This window comes from Lutra lutra, chromosome 8 (genome assembly GCF_902655055.1).
Source record: "Lutra lutra chromosome 8, mLutLut1.2, whole genome shotgun sequence".
Lineage (NCBI taxonomy): Eukaryota > Metazoa > Chordata > Mammalia > Carnivora > Mustelidae > Lutra > Lutra lutra.
Genome location: NC_062285.1, coordinates 32249293 through 32270211, shown reverse-complemented (window position 1 = coordinate 32270211; position 20919 = coordinate 32249293). Strand labels below are relative to the sequence as shown.

The 20919-nt window shown below is 37.2% G+C and overlaps 1 protein-coding gene across 24 annotated transcripts in view; it reads right to left on the bottom strand.

Moving 5' to 3' along the window:
- The window catches only part of CREM (cAMP responsive element modulator), a 72058-nt gene that overhangs the window by 30992 nt on the left and 20147 nt on the right, over positions 1-20919 (bottom strand). For 11 of the 24 annotated variants that reach the window (XM_047740631.1, XM_047740637.1, XM_047740648.1 and 8 more), the window contains one exon: positions 2624-2770. The exons of 8 other annotated variants lie outside the window; for them this stretch is intronic. In XM_047740631.1, coding sequence (XP_047596587.1) covers positions 2624-2770 — 147 coding nt within the window. Of the gene's footprint in view, positions 1-2623; positions 2771-2917; positions 3026-9006; positions 9242-20919 lie in introns of those variants that run through there. 5 more of the 24 variants (XM_047740659.1, XM_047740660.1, XM_047740661.1 and 2 more) reach the window with 4 other exon arrangements.

Below are 20919 nucleotides of genomic sequence, written 5' to 3'. Positions count from 1 at the left end.
GGAAGAGAGGCAGGCGGGGTGAGGGGGGGAAGCAGGCTCCCCGCTGAGCAAGGAGCCCGATATGGGGCTCGATCCCAGGACCCTGAGATCATGACCTGAGCTGAAGGCAGAGGCTTTAACCCACTGAGCCACCCAAGCACCCCAGGAATATATACTTCTTGAAGCACACTGGTGTACATAATGTTCACTTACACATATGACCATGCACCTCTGGTCACGGGCACCCTACACATAAGCATAGGCACCAGTGAACAGAATTTAGAAAAAATGTTATGGCAATCAACAATCATATGTCACCACCAAACAGTATCACTTTACATTAGGCTTTCACACATCTCTCATATACTCGTAACAAAGCCCTTATGTGAGGTAGGATACTATTTTACCCACTTTAGAAAAGTGATAGCTAAAGTTCATGTCGATAGATTAAGAGACAACCATTGTTCAACAAGCAGGAATTCTAAGACAATATCCACTGGCACTTACCTCTACCAAAGATAATTAAATCACCTACTTAAAAAAAAACCAAAAAAGCCTACTGAATATAAGATAATACTTTCTTCCAATAGCAGCCAGAAATATTTAGAGCAGAAATATCTGCATCCCAATACAAGTCCTAATTCAAAAAGGAGAGTGGAAGGATTTTCTTGTTCTATAATTAGGGTCAGAAAGAGTCAGACTCTTGGAACCAAGGGTCATTTTGATAAAAAGAGACAATGCTAAGAATGATTCCTACTCTTTTGACAGACAGAGATCACAAGTAGTCAGAGAGGCAGGCAGAGAGAGGAGGAAGCAGGCTCACCCACTGAGCAGAGAGCCCGATGTGGGGCTCGATCCCAGGACCCTGGGATCATGACCTGAGCCCAAGGCAGAGGCTTTAACCCACTGAGCCACCCAGGCGCCCCCTTGATTCTTACTCTTTTGAAAAGACACTTGTGCAGCAAAGCTAACTAAGCTTTTAATGCATGCGTATTTATTACTTCAAATACCATGTTGAAACCTTATTCTGCAATAAACCGTACTCAAATATGCAAGGGACAAGACTGATTATGTATGCACACCTATGTTTTCCTCACCAATCTTTTTGTCATCAGCTATGTTCAAATAATTTCAACATCTAAAGGATAATAACTGACCTAAAAAGAAAACAGAAGTAAATTCAATAACCAAGAAAATTATGCTTTAAAAAATGCATACATACCTACACCCATCAGAATGGCTAAAATCAACAACAGAAGAAACAACAAATGCGGACAAGGATGTGGAGAAAAAGGAACCCTGGTACACTGTTGGTGGGAATGCAAACTGGTGTGGTCACTCTGAAAACAGTGTGAAGATTCCTCAAAAATTGGAAAATAGAATTACCCTACAATCTAGCAATCACGCTACTGGATATTTACCCAAAGAATATAAAAACACTAATTCAAAGGGATACATGCACCTCTATGTTTATAGCAGAATTATTTACAATAGCTAAATTGTGGAAGTGGCCCAAGTGTCCAATAAGTGATGAATGGATAAAGATGAGGTCTATACATACAATGGAATATTACTCAACCATAAAAAGAATGAAACACTGCCATTTGCCACAACATGGAGAGCACTTGGGAGTCTAATAATGAAAAGCTAAATAAGTTAGTCAGAGAAAGACAAAAGCCACATGATTTCACTCATATGGAATTTATGAAACAAAACAAGCAAAGGGGAAAAAAGGGAGAGAGAGAGAGACAACCCAAGAAACAGACTCTTAATTATAGGGAATAAGTGACGGTCACCAGAAGGGAGGAATGGAGGGGGATGGGTGACATAGGTGATGGAGAGTAAGGAGCACACTTGCTGTGATGGGCTCCGGGTGTTGTGTTGGAAGTGCTGAATCACTACATTGTACACCTGAAACTAATATCACACCATGTGTTAACTAACTGGAATTAAAATAAAAACTAAAAAACTCATACTTAATTTACATCTCAATAGATCAATATGCATCAATATGCAAAAAATGTTTTAGTTTCAAGAAATGTTAAGGATTTGTAATCAACTCTGATGACAAACTTAAAAGCAGATCTCTGGATCACAACCATAATAATCATGTCTACAAAAACCAAGGTTTATCTGAGAGGGGATGATGATTAGAAGCATAATACCAAGGTAACAATAATATCCTATCGTTCTTACAAGTTACAGATATTGAATTAAAAATAAACTTCCACCTACTTACTAATGTGAGTACTTATGAAAACAGTAATCTTTATATTACTATTTTTATCAGGCATCTTCAAAGAATCCCCAAAATATTTTTAAGCACCACTGGAGAGCTTTGCTAAATAAATCTGAGTCTGAGCACAGAGCAACGCCGCAAAGAATTACACATCTGGCAATTACTCATCCTGTAAATTAAGAGCAAACAACAAAACCGCAACTCTTAAGTCAAATCCATGTATTTAGCAGGACACAATGCACTTTGCATAGGAAATGGAAATTCCCCCAAATTTCTAATAAAAAGACTTGAGCATAAAAGCTACACAAAGAAAAAGATGATACATGAATTAATAAAAGGAAAAAAAAAACCAAAACAAAAAAACAGAAGAAAGTCAAAGACAAATCATCCAGGAAGGCAGCTAACCTGAACAGTTTGTATTTGTGGTGACTGAATAACCGATGGCTGTGGTGTCTGAATTACTCCCTGGACATGTACAGTTTGGCCCGAAGGTAACTGTACTAGAGTTACAGCTGGGGAGCCTCTTCCGGTGCCTGATCCAGCTACAGAAACCTGCAAAAATGATCATCATTCAGGATTAAGGCTGGCCATTTTCTGTTTTGTTTTGTTTTTAAAGAAATACCATTCACTATTATGACTGGCCATTTCTTCCTTCCTTTCACCTGCTTCTAAGAAATGACAAGCTCACAGGGTACTTACCATTAGGAGGTGGTTACTGTCCTGGAACAGTCATTCTCTGATGTGATAGATATTAAAGAACCCATGCTCCTCACTTTCGGTTCCCATGCTTCGATGGCTAAGAATGTTCCAAGCCCAAAGTTCTAAAGCAGTTAAACTACCTCACTACGACCTCACGACTATTAACAGTGAATCCTTATTTAGGCCAAAGTATAAATTACCCTCTTCAACTTCCTAAGAGAAATTGGAGACAGAACTTAAAATATGGTGAATTATTTTTTAATAAATGAAATGCTCAAAATAGGATATTCTGGTACTACTCCAGAGACAAGCTAATGCCTTGTCTCTATACTAATGAAACTCATACTTTTATGCCCCCATAATCACAAAAAAGGCACAGGCCAGAGGAATTCCAGGATTTCTCATGCTCTTAGTGTGTGTGATCCAGAGAAAGTGCATGCCTTAGATCTGGGATGTCCCTCTTACAGTTTTCCTCCCTGCTACCTCCATGTACAGAAAGGGCCAAAACCATCACTTAGCTTGCACAAAGAAGATACAACCATCTCCCAGTACCCCTGAGTAGTTTCAACAGAGATCTCTATCAGCAAAACACAGTACTTCCACCCTCCCTGGATTCAAAACCTGCCAAGTTTTCTAATTAGTCAACAACTCAATCCTATAGGCAGGCCAGTGTAATCTTATAAACTTTGCCTCATTTTACTGTTTCACTCACTATTCATTATGACTTACTTAAAAGAGTCAAAGACTGGGCGCCTGGGTGGCTCAGTGGGTTAAGCCGCTGCCTTCGGCTCAGGTCATGATCCCAGCGTTCTGGGATCGAGTCCCACATCGGGCTCCTTGCTCATCGGGGAGCCTGCTTCTCCCTCTACCTCTGCCTGCCATTCTGTCTGCCTGTGCTTGCTCTCTCTCCCTCTCTCTCTCTGACAAATAAATAAATAAATAAAATTAAAAAAAAAAAAAAAGAGTCAAAGACTTTGGAAATGAAGTGAAATAAGCTACCGGTTTCTGCCATGAATGGTAGTAGAACCACAAGATCTAAAACAAACTTTGAAGGAATCCTCTGTATAGGGCCCCACTTTAAGAATCACCAATGATTTCCAATCTACTTACACTTAAAAACAATTATTAAAAACTGGGCTTATAATAAAAAATAATATATAATAAATAATAAATAATCACCAATGATTTCCAATCTACTTACACTTAAAAACAATTATTAAAAACTGGGCTTAAATAAATAATTGTATAAATAATAAGATTTATTTATAAGCTCATTTCCTTAGAAAGCAAACTTCTTTGGTAATCCAAAAGTAAAAATCTTTCATCCATGCAAGAGAACCTATGTGATGAGCATTGTACCAGGTGCACTAGGGTAGAAATAAAATTGGTAAAACTAACACCTAAGAAACAATAGCACACCAAGCACTATAGAACGAATTGCTCCACTGTATGGGCCATGAAAGTCAGGAAAGTACAGAACAGAATGGGTCTGAACAATACGTACAGGCTTTGTATAGAAGCCACAGCTTGAGCTAGGCCTGAGTAATAGACAGAAAAGGGCAGACACACCCAACATATAGCTCAATGGGCAAGTTCAGCCCACCTGCCCCTAGAGCATTATTGTCTACCTCAGATTTTAGGGGAAAGAAAAAGATTATGCCATCATAGAATACATTTAACAACCAGAAGTTTAAAAAAAAAAAAAGGAAGGATTTGTTCTAGAAATGACAAAGCAACAAAAGATACATCTGTATAAACAATAAAAAGGCATCCACCTCTTTGTGGACCAATTACCAAAAGGTACGCCTTCAGCCACACAGATAATTCTCGAACTTTTTAGTCTCTCAGGACACCTCTACTCTCTTAAAAAATTATTAATGACTTAAAGAGCTCTTGCTTGATTTATATCCAGTCAGATGCCGTAAATGTTTAACACTCAGTGTTGGGGAAGAGAGAACCTTGATTTCAAATGTTTGCTGATTTCTGTAATGTGAAACCCCGACTATGGCAGATTTCAGGTTACCAACAGATGACACTGAACACAAAGTTGGAAAAAGATGCAGGCAATCAGCTCTCACAAGCCAGCTCCAGCATATCATTGGTTATATGTATATGTATCAATATTTACCATATTAGAAATTAAAACTGAAAAATTTTTATACCTTAAAAATAATTCTACCACATGTTAACACAAATTGCACTTTATTAAAAATAATTACATTTTCCAAAACAGAAAAATTAGTGACCAGAATATCAATGTTTTACTTTTTTACAAATTCTTTCAATGTTCAGTTTATTTGAAATCAGCTAAATTTTCATACCTACTTGTGCACTGAATCTGTTGCAAAATTTTACTTAATAAGTGAAGAAGCTTTGAACCTCACCGAATTTTCTCTGTTACTACACCAAAATTGAACAGGTGGTTATTTCATAAAAATCAGTTGCAATGGGGAATCTGAAACCATAACAGTTATATTAAAATCCACTGACCAATCCTGCACTTTGAATGGGTTCCATGCATGATTCTGTAACATCATGCAGTAGTTATTTGGAAAATATTGGCTCAATGGATTAAGCAGATCTCCCAAATGCTGACATATTTCATGATACTTTATCAGAAAACCTCATTCATTAAAATCAACATCAATCTCATCAGAATACTATAAATAGCGAAAAGCTACCAAGCTCACAACGTAGATACAGGATTTCCAAAATTCAGAACTTCTCCCTAAAAGCCTGAATTTCTTTTTTTTAAATTTATTTGAGAGAGAGAGAGAAAGAGAGAGCATGAGAGGAGGAGAGAGGTCAGTGGGAGAAGCAGACTCCCTGCTGAGCAGGGAGTCTGATGTGGGACACTATCCCAGGAATCCAGGACCATGACCTGAGCCTAAGGCAGTCGCTCAACCAACTGAGCCACCCAGGCGCCCCTAAAAGCCTGAATTTTATCATAGACAACAAACACTGTTAACTGTTTTCCTTGAAGTAACAAGCTTACTTCATTTGCTTTTAAGAAAATGTTTTCCAAGGGCACCTGGGGGGCTCAGTGGTTAAGCCTCTGCTTTCGGCTCAGGTCATGGTCTCAGGGTCCTGGGATCAAGCCCCACATCGGGCCCTCTGTTCAGCAGGGAGCCTGCTTCCCCCTCTCTCTCTGTCTGACTCTCTGCCTACTTGCGATCTCTCTTTCTGTCAAATAAATAAAATCTTAAAAAAAAAAGAAAGAAAGAAAATGTTTTCCAAACACTCAAGTTTGAATAGCCATGCTTTGGCTATTGGCTATTCTTTAGAGAAAACTGATGTCCTAGGGGAAAAAACTCAGCTAGTTCATTTCACCACTCAAACAATTACACAAGTGTTTTTCTTCAAGAACACCATCAGTCTTTACTGCACAGCAGAAATGCTTTCAGTAAACATACCAATTTCATAACACAGAATATTAAAACAACATGTACTCAAGGATCAAGGTTTGATACAATTGGTACTATTTACAGCTTCATCATGGTATTTTGTCTCAAATCCGTAAAATCCTTTAAAAAATTGTTTAAATGAAACTGATGTGTTGGTTTGTGTTTTTTTTTAACTGCAAGTGAATGACAGTGAAGAATACAATGATTACTGGTATAGTTTGATGTCACTGACTTGATTCATGCTAAGGCACCAACAGCTTTAATCCCACCCTCTTCTGTTTTTACACCATCTGTGTAAATATCATTACAGAGAAAAAGGAAAATAAATCTTAGCATTATTATGAAAATAGTCTAGTCCTCCCAAACCTCCTGAAAGTCTCCCCTAGGGTTCTGCACACCACATTTTGGAAACCACTGCTCTATCCCAATGCAGCCCTTAGACCCCCGCTCACAGTGTAAAGGACTGAGCACTGAAGCAGGCTATGATTTCAACTACAGCACAGAAGCACAACCCACACCACCATAACCCAAGGCCTGAGAGAGAGTTCGTGAGTCAGAGACTGAGTGAAATATAATATGAATTACACCCAAGAGTCCTACTGGTATTATAGATTGGACCTGTGGATTAAAATGCTGGATAGTGCCCACAATCATTTTCTGTGGGGAAATACCCCAGCTTTAAAGACATCAGATATTCTGAAGAACTGAACTCAAGAAAGATCTGTGAGGTTTTGATAAAGATAAATCATGCTTCAAGTTATTTTAATTACCTTTCAAGTATAATTTTCAAGATTTTAAATTATTAAATAAATACTCTTATCAAAATGGCTTGGTGTTAATAATACCGGCTGTGGAAAAGGAGCTGTAGCCACTAATACAAAACTGTACTCCTAGAATTCTGGAGATAAGTTATAGGAATTCTGTAACTACAGCGAAACTTCTCTATGTCCAAACTCTGGGCAGTGCAAAAGCTCATGGGACAACTCTTTTGTTAAACTGCGGAAATACAGGCTGTGAAGCTGCACATATGACAAACTCTAGAGAATTCAGATGTACCCTTAAAAAAAAAAAAAAAAACAGGGGCGCCTGGTTGGCTCAGTGGGTTAAGCCGCTGCCTTTGGCTCGGGTCATGGTCTCAGGGTCCTGGGATCGAGCCCCACATCGGGCTCTCTGCTCAGCAGGGAGCCTGCTTCCTCCTCTCTCTCTACCTGCCTCTCTGCCTGCTTGTGATCTCTGTCAAATAAATAAACAAAGTCTTTAAAAAAAAACAAAAAACGCAAATCCTTAGATATAGAGACATTCTATATTCAGACACTCTAAACTCACTGGTTTTGCCAAAACTGTGACCACTACTAAGCCTATCACTGTATTGGTAAACCGGCTAAACTTCACTGCTACACATTAAAAAAAAAATTCACGTGGCTCCCTACCTTTAGCATTTCAGTATTATTATATGATCATACTGAGCTCATGAGCCACAGCAGAATCTACAGCATCCTTGAAGTAGGGTATCTTACACAGGTGACACAGAAGGAACACTGGCAGTGATTCAAGGACATGCATGCAGACTCCAAAGGCAAAAGCAGGTAAAGACAGAAGCATCTCTGTGTTTTGTGTAAGGCGGCACATTCAGTTTTAGGCTACGTTGAAAGCAATGGTAGGGCAACTAGGTGGAAGGGGTGATAAGCAAGGAGAACTTTGCAACTGACGCTTTAGAGCTAGAAAACAAAGATCTGAGAAACACTAAGAGCAATCTATTAAGAGTAATAGAATTACTTTATTCCTAACGTGCAAACAGAAGTCTAAAGAAGCTCTGGAAAAAGAGAATAGTTTTTCCTGAGAGACACTAGTATAGGGACACAAACTTTAGTTCATCTGAACTAATATATGCATACTGCAGCCAGAAATAAAGACATATTTCTGGGGCACCTGTATGGCTCAGTTAGGCGTCTGCTTTCGGCTTGGGTCGTGATCCCAGAGTTCTGGGATCAAGCCCTGCATCAGGCTCCCTGATGGGCGGGGAGCCTGCTTCTCCCCCTCCTAACCACTCATACTCTCTTTCTCACTATTTCTTTTGCTATCTGTGTCTCTCAAGTAAATAAATAAATAAAATCTTTAAAAAAATTCTCATAAACATCAAATATTCATTCCAAGACTTAATATACAAAAAATATCACAAAAGCAGGTTATACTTATGAATTAACTCATTCTTTTATTCTCTCAACAAATATTTATCAGGAGCCTGCTGTGTGGGCCAGTCTAGACAGTAGGGACATAGCAATGAACAAGAAAAGTCTCTGCTCTCCTTCATCAGAAAGATACTGAAAACAGATGAAGACAAATACAACATTTTTATTGGTGTTAAATTCTTAGAAGAAAAATGAAGCAAGGTAAGGAATCAGAGAGTTACAAGGTGGGGGTAGTGTGGAAGGAGGCTAATCAAAATATACCTGTTGTGGAAAGCTTCTCAGAGGAGGGAACGTTTGCATAAAAGCCTAAATGAAGAGAGGGAGAAGACCAGAGGAAGATCTAGGAGTATATTTGTTACTTTCTAACAATCATGTAGGCAGCTGCTGAAAAACATAAATAAATAAAATGGGTGGATTTTATATTCCATAATTTTTATACCTCATTTTATGAGGCTCTAAAAGTGCGTAGAATGAACTCATAGTAGACATGATTTACCTTTTCTTCCAGATCCCCTGAATAATCCTCTTCTACAGGATGCCTGAAACATAGATTATGCTGATGCCACCACATCCACCAACAACCCCACTATAGGCAGTAGTTAATCTGAAGTTAAGATGATGCAATTGACAGCCTTACTTGGCTTTGCAATTAAAAAAAAATCCTTAAAATGACACTTGTAACTGGGAAAACCTCACAATGTTGTAACATGGCACTTGATTAGCACCTAGTAGACTACCTCCAGTCTGTAGCCAGGTTCCCTTATGATGGGGTTTATGATGTCACAATACAGCTGCAAATGTCACAGAGCTACTGGGCCTGCATTCAAGACAGTTAATAAAGGATGAAAAAATATGAATTCACAATATAGCAGATTTCACTATCAATTCTGCTCCTGAGAAATAAAATCTATACCTTGTCTATTTTAATTTTAAAGGACTACAATTGAAATCCATTTTCAATTCATGCTATTACAAGCATGAAGTTGGAAAATTATCTTGATTTCTGTGTATTTTTTTTTATTAAAGATTTTATTTATTTATTTGACAGAGAGAAATCACAAGTAGGCAGAGAAGTAGGCAGAGAAGCAGGCAGAGAGAGAGGAGAAAGCAGGCTCCCCGCTGAGCAGAAAGCCCGATGCGGGGCTCGAACCCAGGACCTGGGATCATGACCTGAGCCGAAGGCAGCGGCTTAACCCACTGAGCCACCCAGGCGCCCCTTGATTTCTGTGTATTAAGACAAGATTCTTAATAGTCTGTTTCTTCTGTAAGGAAAAAAAGTGTTTACAGAATATTTCAAATATTTTTAAGGTTGAAAATAGGAAAATAATGAGAGTGAACACTTGAATATAGGTGTAAAATATTTCATTTTTTTTTAAAGATTTTATTTATTTATTTGACAGAGAGAGATCACAAGTAGACAAAGAGGCAGGAGGAGAGGGAGAGAGGGAAGCAGGCTCCCTGCTGAGCAAAGAACCCGATTCGGGACTCGATCCCAGGACCCTGAGATCATGACCTGAGCCGAGCTTAACCCACTGAGCCACCAAGGCACCCCTCATTTTATTTTTTTAAAGTTGTGCTTAATTGCACTAAATAAAGAGAACACAAAATGAAAAATGTAGAGTGGGTCTCATTTTAGTGTCTTTCTTTCCCATTGCAGTTTTTTTTTTTTTTTTTAAGTGTGGCTAACAGATTGCAAAATTCAATACAGTTAAATTTTACTTAATTTTATGGGCACCTGGGTGGCTCAGTGGGTTAAGCATCTGCCTTCAGGTCACGTCATGATCCCAGGGTCCTGGGATCAAAAACCATGTCAGGCACCTGGCTCAGCAGGGAGTCTGCTTCTCCCTCCCTTTCTCCCTCTGACCCTCCCCCTGTTCACACTCTCTTGCTCTCTCTCAAATAAATAAGTTAAATTATAAATTTTTTTTTACCTAATTTACCTTGAGAATTTCAGTTGAAAATATTTATTGATAACAGAGTTAACCACATAAGACTCATATTTGTATATCTACCATGTTAAAATTCTAAAGAGAATTACATGGGAATGCTGTTGCCTCACATGCTTTTTGTATGTGTAGAGCATAAACAACTGCCATCTGAAATCTATAATCCAAATAAAACGAGAAGGGGGAAGTAGATCACTGTTTCTGGTACTGTGAATATAAATGGCTGAATATTAAGTCTTTTTAAAAAAATTCTCCCCTTGTGGGGCGTCTGGGTGGCTCAGTTGGTTAAGTGTCTGCCTTCAGCTCAGTTAACGATCCCCGGATACTGGGATCAAGGCTCACATTGGGCTCCTTGCTCATAGGGGAGTCTGTTTCTCCCTCTCCCTTTGCCCCTCCCCTCACTCAGGCTTGCTCTCTCTCATTCTTGCTCAAATAAATAAAATCTTTTAAAAAATTCTCCCTTGAAAGCAAAGCAAATATCAAAATTAAATCATGCTTAATTATACAGTCTATTTTCATTATATTTCCAATAAGCAGTGATGATCTTTTGAGGACAAATTAAAACTAGGGATTCTTTAACCTTTGAAAAACAATACTCTAGCTGATTTGTTTTTCCTACCTAATCTGTAGAGTATCTTTAGTTTTCTATTTGTAGCAATAGGAGCATCATTTTATATTCTAACCAATATGTGTTTCATTTATCATATTTTAAAAGCATTATGAAAATGAATATTATCTTTGTAGCAGTTAAAATTCTTTTAACTCCAAGACTTTTAAATATCAATCCTATAATTGCCTTCAGTAAGACTGAAACTAAAATCGGTCATAATCACTAGTCAGATGCAAGTAATAAGTGTACATAATGAAGTTTCAGTGAGATCAGAGCCCAAAAGAACATATACCCAGCAGACATCTTGTAAGAACAAATAGTAAATAATAAAACTATTCTTAACAATAATGTAGATCATTTCTAATAATTGTTAAGAAATGTGTATGTCAAAAGCCAGATACCACGAAATGAATGCCTAAAACCACTTATTACCCAAACTTCATATTAATCTTTATTTCCAAGCAAAAAGCTCTTTATAAGAATGTCTATGAAGCAAACTTTAATTCACTTGAATTATTTTATTTGTTCTATCAATAACTTTGTGTAAGTCCTACAAACTACTGAACTGGCAAAAATAAAAATTAAAAAAAACAAAAATACCAAAAACCCTTAAGAACTGTAATAGTAGAATCTGGCTGGCTCATGTGGAAGATTGTAGGACTCTTGATCTTGGAGTCATGGATTTGAGGTTCACAGTGGGTATATAAATTAGTTAAAAAATAAAGAGGGGCGCCTGGGTGGCTCAGTGGGTTAAGCCTCTGCCTTTGGCTCAGGTCATGATCCCAGGGTCCTGGGATCGAGTCCCGCATCGGGCTCTCTGCTCAGCAGGGAGCCTGCTTTCCCCCTCTCTCTCTCTGCCTACTTGTGAGCTCTCTCTGTCAAATAAATAAATCTTAAAACAAATAAATAAATAATAAATAAATAAAATTTTTTAAAAATAGTAATAGTAAATAAAACATGGTATATACATACAAAGGAATATTATTCAGCCTCACAAAGGAAAAAAAATCCCACCACAGAGTTTGACACAGATAAACCTTGAGGACCTTATGCTAAGTGAAATAAGCTAGTCACAAAAAGACAAATACTGATGCATCCACTCATATCAAGTACCTATAAGTAGTTAGGTTCACAGAAACAGAAGGTAGAATGGTAGTTACCAGGGCTGAAGGCAGGGGTATTAAGAAAGTTTTTGTTTAATGGATATAGAGCTTTAGATTTGCAAGATGAAAATGTTCTGGAGATCTGTTTCACAACACTGTATTGCTAACACCACTAAACTGTACACTTAAACTGGTCAGGACTGCAGATTGTATTTATTTATTTTCTTACCACACATAAAAAATAATAACAACTCTGGCCCCAAATCTGGTGGATATAACAAGTAACTGGCTTCTTGCCAGGAAAACACCCAATAAATTGATTTTACCAAAGGCAGTGGGACTGATTTCTTCATCATCTCATAAAACGTAAGACTAAAGCTCTGGGTGCTCTCATACTCTTGGCCCCAGAGTGATGGTTCAACACATAGAATAGTTACTGATGCCAGAAAATATATGGAAACAATTACTAATACATCAAAATGGATAAAATCTAAATTTTCTAATGCTCTTCACATATCCCAGATCAGAAACGGAGTGGGGATCTAAATATAGAACTATCTTAATCTGCCACTTAAGAATGAAGGAGTAAGGGGCACCTGGGTGGCTCAGTGGGTTAAGCCGCTGCCTTCGGCTCGGGTCATGATCTCAGGATCCTGGGATCGAGCCCCACATCGGGCTCTCTGCTTGGCAAGCAGCCTGCTTCCTCCTCTCTCTCTCTGCCTGTCTCTCTGCCTACTTATGATCTCTCTCTGTCAAATAAATAAATAAAATCTTTAAAAAAAAAGAAAAGAATGAAGGAGTAACAATATACAGTACATATACAACATGTACTGCATAGTATTGCTTATGTGTCTATATACACACACATATATACATAATATATATGTGTACATATAAAATAACAATATATAACCTATTTTTATTATTAAATTCAATTGTTATGGAATTTCCAAGGCAATGCCCTCTATATGGTTCAGTTCAACACTGAATACCCTATGTATTATTACATAGGGTTGTATTACATACTATATTACTCTACAATAAAGAGTAGAGAGCTTGATTAAATCTAAAGCCAGATAGCCTGGGTTCTAATTTTGGCCTTGCCTCTTACTAGCTGTGTGACCTAAGACAAGTTATTCATTCAGTCTCTCTACACCTTATTTTCCACCACTGCTAGGCGGAATGAAAGCAGTATCTTTCTACAAAGTTGTTGTGAGGACAGAGTCAAAGGCCTGGCACAGACTGAGTATTCAATACCCACTTTTGTTATTCTTATTATTGTTGCATTTAAGTAATTTAGTCAAGAATTTGGAACTTAAACAATTTACAAGTATTAATCCTCTGATCTGGAAGGTTAAAATACTTTTCCAGTGCCTGGGTGGCTCAGCAGTTTAAGTCTCTGCCTTCAGCTCAGGTCATGATCTGAGGGTCCTGGGATCAAGTCCTGCATCTGCTCTCTGCTCAGCAGGAAGCCTGTTTCCCCCTCTCTCTCTCTCTGCCGGCCTCTCTGCCTACTTGTGATCTCTCTCTCTTTCTCTCTCTGTCAAATAAATAATTTTTTAAAATTAAAAAAAGTAATAATAAAATACTTTTCAAGGTCTTCCCAAAATTCAGGTGAAGAAGAAAGAACCCATGATTTACATTAAAAAAACAAGTCAAAATCTGAATCAGTGACAAAACATGGCTAGACTAAATTGCATCCTTAAGTTTTTTCAGTTTCGGTCCAAAGGTCAGAATTCATACACAGGCAAGTCTAAGAATTAAGCACCTAAAAAAGCATTATAATGAAACCTGGTCTTAATATAAAATGTAAAATCTAGTAATAGATTATATTTTAGATTTTCGGACGCAAAATGGCATAAAGAAATTCCTGCAATATTTAAAAATCCCTTTAAAAAAAATCCAGGGGCGCCTGGGTGGCTGAGTGGGTTAAAACCTCTGCCTTCGCCTCAGGTCATGATCCCAGTGTCCTGGGATGGAGCCCCGCATCGGGCTCTCTGCTCAGCAGGAAGCCTGCTTTCCTCACTCTCTCTGCCTGCCTCTCTGCCTACTTGTGATCTCTGTCAAATAAATAAATAAAATCTTTTTATTTTTATTTTTTTTTAAAGATTTTTATTTATTTATTTGACAGAGAGAGAGATCACAAGTAGATGGAGAGGCAGGCAGAGAGAGAGAGAGAGGGAAGCAGGCTCTCCGCTGAGCAGAGAGCCCGATGCGGGCCTCGATCCCAGGACCCTGAGATCATGACCTGAGCCGAAGGCAGCGGCTTAACCCACTGAGCCACCCAGGCGTCCAATAAAATCTTTTTAAAAAAATAAATAAAAGAAATCCAAAGTACAAAAATTTAGGAGCATAAAATATACCATTTAAAGTAAGTTCATGGCATCATATCAGAATGTTGCATATAAAACTACTACGAATTTTTAAAGATTTTATTTTTTTATTTATTCATAAGAGAGGGAGGGAGGTAGAGGGAGAAGCAGGTTCCCTGCAGAGCAGGATGCCCCATGGCATTTAGGATGACTAATTAATTGAGCATGTACTGCGACCTTTCTTTTTTCCCAGTAAAGATGGGAGGTATGGGGGCCTGGGTGGCTCAGTGGGTTAAGCCTCTGCCTTCTGCTCAGGTCATGATCTCAGGGTCCTGGGTTGGGGCTCTCTGCTTGGCACTTAACTGACTGAGTTACCCAGGTGCCCAGTAGCTTTCCTTTTCTACACCCTCTGAAGGTCTGTTTAAGCATAGTAAGTAGAGTTATATTACTTTCAAATGAATTCCTAATAAAACATACTTTTAAAACAACATAAGCCACTTCCTCTTAAAGCCTAATTGCAACCACTGGCCTAATTGCTACCATTCTAATCATTTGAGGCAAGTTAGCAGAATGATAAAAGCAAACAATTATTGCACATTCCAAGCACTGTACTTGCACTTGACACTTCATCTCCTTCATCTTAATCTATGAAAATCAAAGAATTCAGGCAATTAAGTATTAGCTTAAAACTATATATAAACATTAGGAAAATAATTTTGAGGGAACCTGGAGGGCTCAGTTGGCCAGCTGACTCTTGGTTTTGGCTCCAGTTGTGATTTCAGTGTGGTGGGATCGGGCCCCATGTCAGGCTCCACGCTCAGCAGGGAATCTGCTTGGGGTTCTCTCTATCTCCCTCTGCCCCCCTACTCATGCTCGCTTTCTCTCTCTCTAAAATAAATACACCTTTTTAAAAAAATAATTTTGCGTCTTTAGTGTTAAAATATAGTACAAAAAATACTTTGCACCACTACTTTTAAGTAAACAAACTACATTTAATTCAAACTGTATATGTATGTATACATTGACTCTTTTTCCTTACACCAAGTAGAAAGCAGTAAATAAGCCCTTAAAAAAGGGAAAACTAGAAAGTTCTAAGGACCCAAGGAGACCAACTTACACTAGCAATACCTATCACAGTGTATTAACATATCTGATACCAAATACATAAAGGTATTTATTATCTGCCAAAATAGAAGTTTACTGCTATACAGAACATACCTATTTAAAGGTAAATTTTTTTCCTGGACTATTTCTGCTTGCATCATCTTTATCTGATAGTGTGTCTACCTAATACATTCACTACCATAAGCAGGCTTTTCTCTCCCATGTCTTTTTGGAGAACCACTAGAGATTTTTCTCTGCCAGGGCTCAGAAAACTCTCATTTCTGAAGAACACTAATAAGATGTCATCATAATTAATCAATAGAGTGAAAATTTCCAAAAGCCTCTGTGTTTTGTAATTCCTTTAACAAATGTAATTCTTTTAACAGTCTGGGGTTTACCAAGCTTGTAATAACTTTAAAAATTAAAATCAGGCAAAGTAAAATAACTGAATATTATTCAAAGTAGAACCTACAAAAATTCACACTTTTTCTTCAAACTTCAATGTCTACTCCCTTCGTTGTTCTTTTTTCATTATTGTGGTAAATAATGTAGAATAAAATTTACCATCTTAACCATCTTTAAGTTTATATAGTTCAGTAGTAATATTCACAGCTGTGAAACAGATTATTCAGAACATTTTCATCTTGCAAATCTGAAATTCTAGACCCCTTAAACAACAGCTCCCCTATAAACCTTTCCCTAGTCTACTTTACTACAAAAAAGAAATCATAAAGAAAAGGGTAAAAAGAATAACTATGTTTATACTCAGTTGTTCTCCCATTATTGCTAGTGACAAATCACCTCTCTCTATGAAGAACTTGGAACATCAAACAAAAAGTATCCAAACCCCATTGAAAATCATTATAAATGACAGAAAATCTTTAACAATCTCTCCAACACTAAAACTAATTTGTATGTATTTTTCTGATTTTAAGCATAAAAATAAAATCTTTTTCTGAAATTTGGCTGATTCCTTTATATCTGTTTAAATTATCTTTGAAATATCAAATTTTATTCAAAGTATTATCACTAAGATGAAAACGGAGGGCATTCAAAAGCCAAAAAGTAACCTTTAAAGAAATGTGTTATCACATACAAAATTACAAAATACAAGTACAAATATATAACAAATTCTTGTTCAAATTGAACAAAATAATCTCTGCTATTAGCAGTTCACCAACTACTTTTATGTCCCTCATACATTGAATTACTACCTTCAAGAATGAGTTACATTTTAAAACAGTATATTTCCTTGAATTAGTTGATTAAAGAACATCATACAACACAGATTTAGCATTTACTGAAAAAAATTCAGTTTTACTTTTTCTTCCAACTTTTGCTCATTTTTAGAGAGAATTCTAGGTGAAGTAAAACGTTATATAAAAAAATTAAAGCAATGAAAACGAGCCAGAGGAAGGAATACAAAAAAATAAGGAGCAATAGAAAGTCAATACTGAAATGAAAAATTTTTACCTCAAAATCTTAAGAACATTTTTCTCTTTCTGCAAAAGTCACTCAAGTAAGGGAATTAGTATGTTGAAATAAAAAACAAGATTCAGTTGAACACTAAGCTTAAATTATATCTACTTAGCTGGCAGTAGATATACCAGATCAACAAAACACAATGCAGACCATCTTTAATATACAAATATGATGTTGCTGACCCATTATCAATAGCAAATGTTGCATTTTTGTTTTGTTTTCTGATACTCATCCACATCCTTCCTGGTCCTACTTAGAACCAAGAAGATGGATTTTTGGCACAGCCAGCCAAAGTAATGAGAAACGTCATTCTAATTTCCCACCAGACTGAAACAGAAAACATACAACTCATACATTAAAATATATCCTTTGTTAAATCATCCCTACTTCAATCCCTCACTGCATGCCAAGGCCGGCTTTATTCTGAGGCGCTCCTTTACATACTATTTGCATTTAGAACAGACGGCATAAAAAAGGAGATTAGCAGAGTATAATCCTTGAACAACATTCCCAAGTGGTTTTCTCTGCTCCCTATAATCTCATTTCCAAAAACACACAGGTCTGTGGGAAGATTAATGTTTATATCAGAACACATTCTCTTCAGGCACTGTGCTGACCCTGATAATCTCTAGAGCTTCAAGCTCTAGGATTCCCTGCTTCTGCTTCTTTCACCTTTGCTGACACCTAGAGAACTGGTCATTTATAAAAAAGAGTTATTCAGCTTTGAGAGGTGAGGTGCCCACAGGCTTCAGCAGCAGCTACTAGGCATGAAGCTTTGGAAAGCTGGTTTTAAAGCACATCCTTTCCAGCGGCTCCATGAGGATTACTTTGCCTATCCACATCTTCTGGAGACATTAACAACTCCCAAGGGACATCCAACAAGAAAAGTTCAGGGTGTCCTCACTCTTACTTTCAGAGTAGATTACACATTTGTGAAATAAATGGGGAAATGTGAACAAGAAGTGCGTATCATTGTAAGGAATTATGCTTCATTTTATTAGGTATGACAGTGACATTTGGTTACATAAAAAATGTCTATAATCTTTTATAAGTTGCATACCCAGAAGTAAGTAGGAGTAAAATGACATGTCTGAGATCTGCAGAGTTGCTTAAAATACTTTAACAAACAGAAAAAAAAAGAAGATAGATGAGGCTACAAAATCTTAATTATCAAGTTTATGTATACATAAATTTATATACATAGCATTATCCTACCTTGTATATGTTTGAAATCTTACATTATAAAAGAAAGTTTAGGGCGCCTGGGTGGCTCAGTAGGTTAAAGCCTCTGCCTTCGGCTCAGGTCATGATCCCCCCCACATCAGGCTCTCTGCTCAACAGGGAGTCTGCTTCTCCCTCTCCCTCTGCCTGCCTCTCTGCCTACTTGTGATCTCTGTCTGTCAAATAAATAAAATCTTTAAAAAAAATAAAAAGAAAAGAAAGTTTAATTACCCATTTAAGGATTATATTATTTCCGGAGGATATATTTAAAACTACTTGTATATAACATACATATATATTTGTATATAATATACATACATACATATATATATCTAGATTTATTTATTTATTTATTTATTTATTTATTTATTTATTTATTTTGCTTTCCACCATCTTGGCTTTTGGACAGGGTTTCCTCCTGGCTTGGTTATTTAAAATAAACTCTCCAATTTATTACCAATTGTTTTTCCAGGGGCACAGGGGAATAGAAAGTAGTCTTACATAGCAATACATACACTTAACAAACAAGAAAGCAGCTTCAATTAAAAATAAATCAACATAAAAAATATCTCAGGCAAGAAGAAAGCCAAGTCAGGATTTAACCTCAACTATCTGTCACCCTCAGGATCTGTTTAAGGCAAATCCTGCTTTCAGCTCTTTGACATTATCACCACTGTGACTTCTATTTACTTTTGACTGCAGGTAGAAGGGAAAGATTCCATTTATATCTGGGAAGTTATAAAACAGAAAAACTGGAAACTTAAAACTCTAGCCTCGTTTGGTGCACATGGAGGCCTGAGGGCCAAGAGCAGCCTCGAGTTGTCAGATCTTCCTGAATGTGATGATTTCAGAGTAACCCTGATGGGCGGAAGCTTTAGAAAGTCCATGGTGCTCAAAACTACTACTCTCAAATGACCAGATGCAAAGGATGAAACTGACGGAATCTTTTTGTCACACCTTTTGTGCCCACACTAGTTAATGACAATTTGACCATGTAACAAGGAAATTAAGTGTTATAAAGTCCTACCTATACCAAACCGTCCTTTTTGAAAAAAATGAAACAAGTATCAAGTATACAAGGACATCAGGAATTATTCAGAAGAGTCACTTTTAGCATACATTATAGGTTTTTTTTTTAATTTCTTTTCAGTGTAACAGAATTCATTGTTTATGTACCACACCTAGTGCTCCATGCAATACGTGCCCTCCATAATACCCACCACCAGGTACATTATAGGTTTAATAATGATTTCAATCTGATTTCCTAATGCTTTTATCACATAATATCACATCATAATGAATACTCACAAATTAACAGCTTCAGGCATCATAAGAACCTAACCGTTTAGAATCTAATTATGTTTAGAAAATTTTGACTGCTAAGAATTTGTCCTAATTTTTCAAAAAATCATGATCCGTGCATGGCACAGAGGATAACTCTTAGTTAACCAAAGTAATCAATGAATCAGCACACAGATTACTTCTTAATCTCTTAACATTCCTAATATGTGAAAGACAAAAACCATTTGTCCTTTGATCAGACCCTTAAGATATATAGAAAATAAATACCATAGCAAGTCCATGAACTTGCTCTCCAGATTTAATAAATACCAACATTTGAATAGTTGAGATTTTTAAAGAAGAAAGCATTATAAATGCAAACCACAGGTTTTTTTCCTAGATATGATTCAGCCTTCTCATGTCTCTCTCTCTCTCTCCTTCCACTTTCCTCAAAACACTTCACTTTGCCACACTCCTGTCCTCACCCCTTTGTTTCACAGACTCATCTTTGTCTATTATTTCACAGAAAAATTTCTTGAAGAATCTATACTTCCAATTTCTACCTCCTCTCCCTCTTACTTCTCCTAGCTATGAAAACCTAGTTTCTATTCACTGGACTCCTATTCAATTCCAAACGCTCATAAATCAAAGGTTATTTTTTAAACTTCATATTACTGGAACTCTTTAGTAACTTCTGACTGACGCTCACAGAGCTGGTTGTCACCCAGGCTAAAGGTCCTCAGGATTGCAAATTATCATTTTTAAACAATGGAGATGTATTGTTTTGACTGTGCAGGCCCAGAGGAGGGAGAGAAGGCTATGTGAGGGTCAGTGAGCCAGCACCTAAAGAGAGGAGAGTGGAGGCAAAAGGAAGATTTGCTTTCAACTACCACTTCAGCAAATAAGGGCAGAATTAAAGATCAGGAATCATAGTGATAAAAACTCTAGAAGATGGCAAATTTATGAAAAAAGACATGTGTATTGTATTCTTTTTCTAAGACCCTAAGACTAAAAGACATATACCCCAAATCTCTGGATGTTAAGATTATGGGTAGTTTTTATTTTCTTCTTTATAATAATATATATTTTGTTAATTTTCTACAATGAACATATATTTTTTTAATAAGAAAAAGGCTGCTCCCCTCACCCCTTTAAATAGCAAAAGGTCTGCATGCCTGTATTCTAGGGTAACAAAGAAGGGTGTTGCCAGGGAGATGCAGCTTCACAGAATACTTGTGAGAAAACCCCCAGGGAGCTCTTATGAGGAAAGAAAAGCAGGCTGGGTGTTTGGGGCCAGTCTTGGGAAAGAAGAGACCTCACAGGAACCTGTCTGGCATGAGACAACCCAGG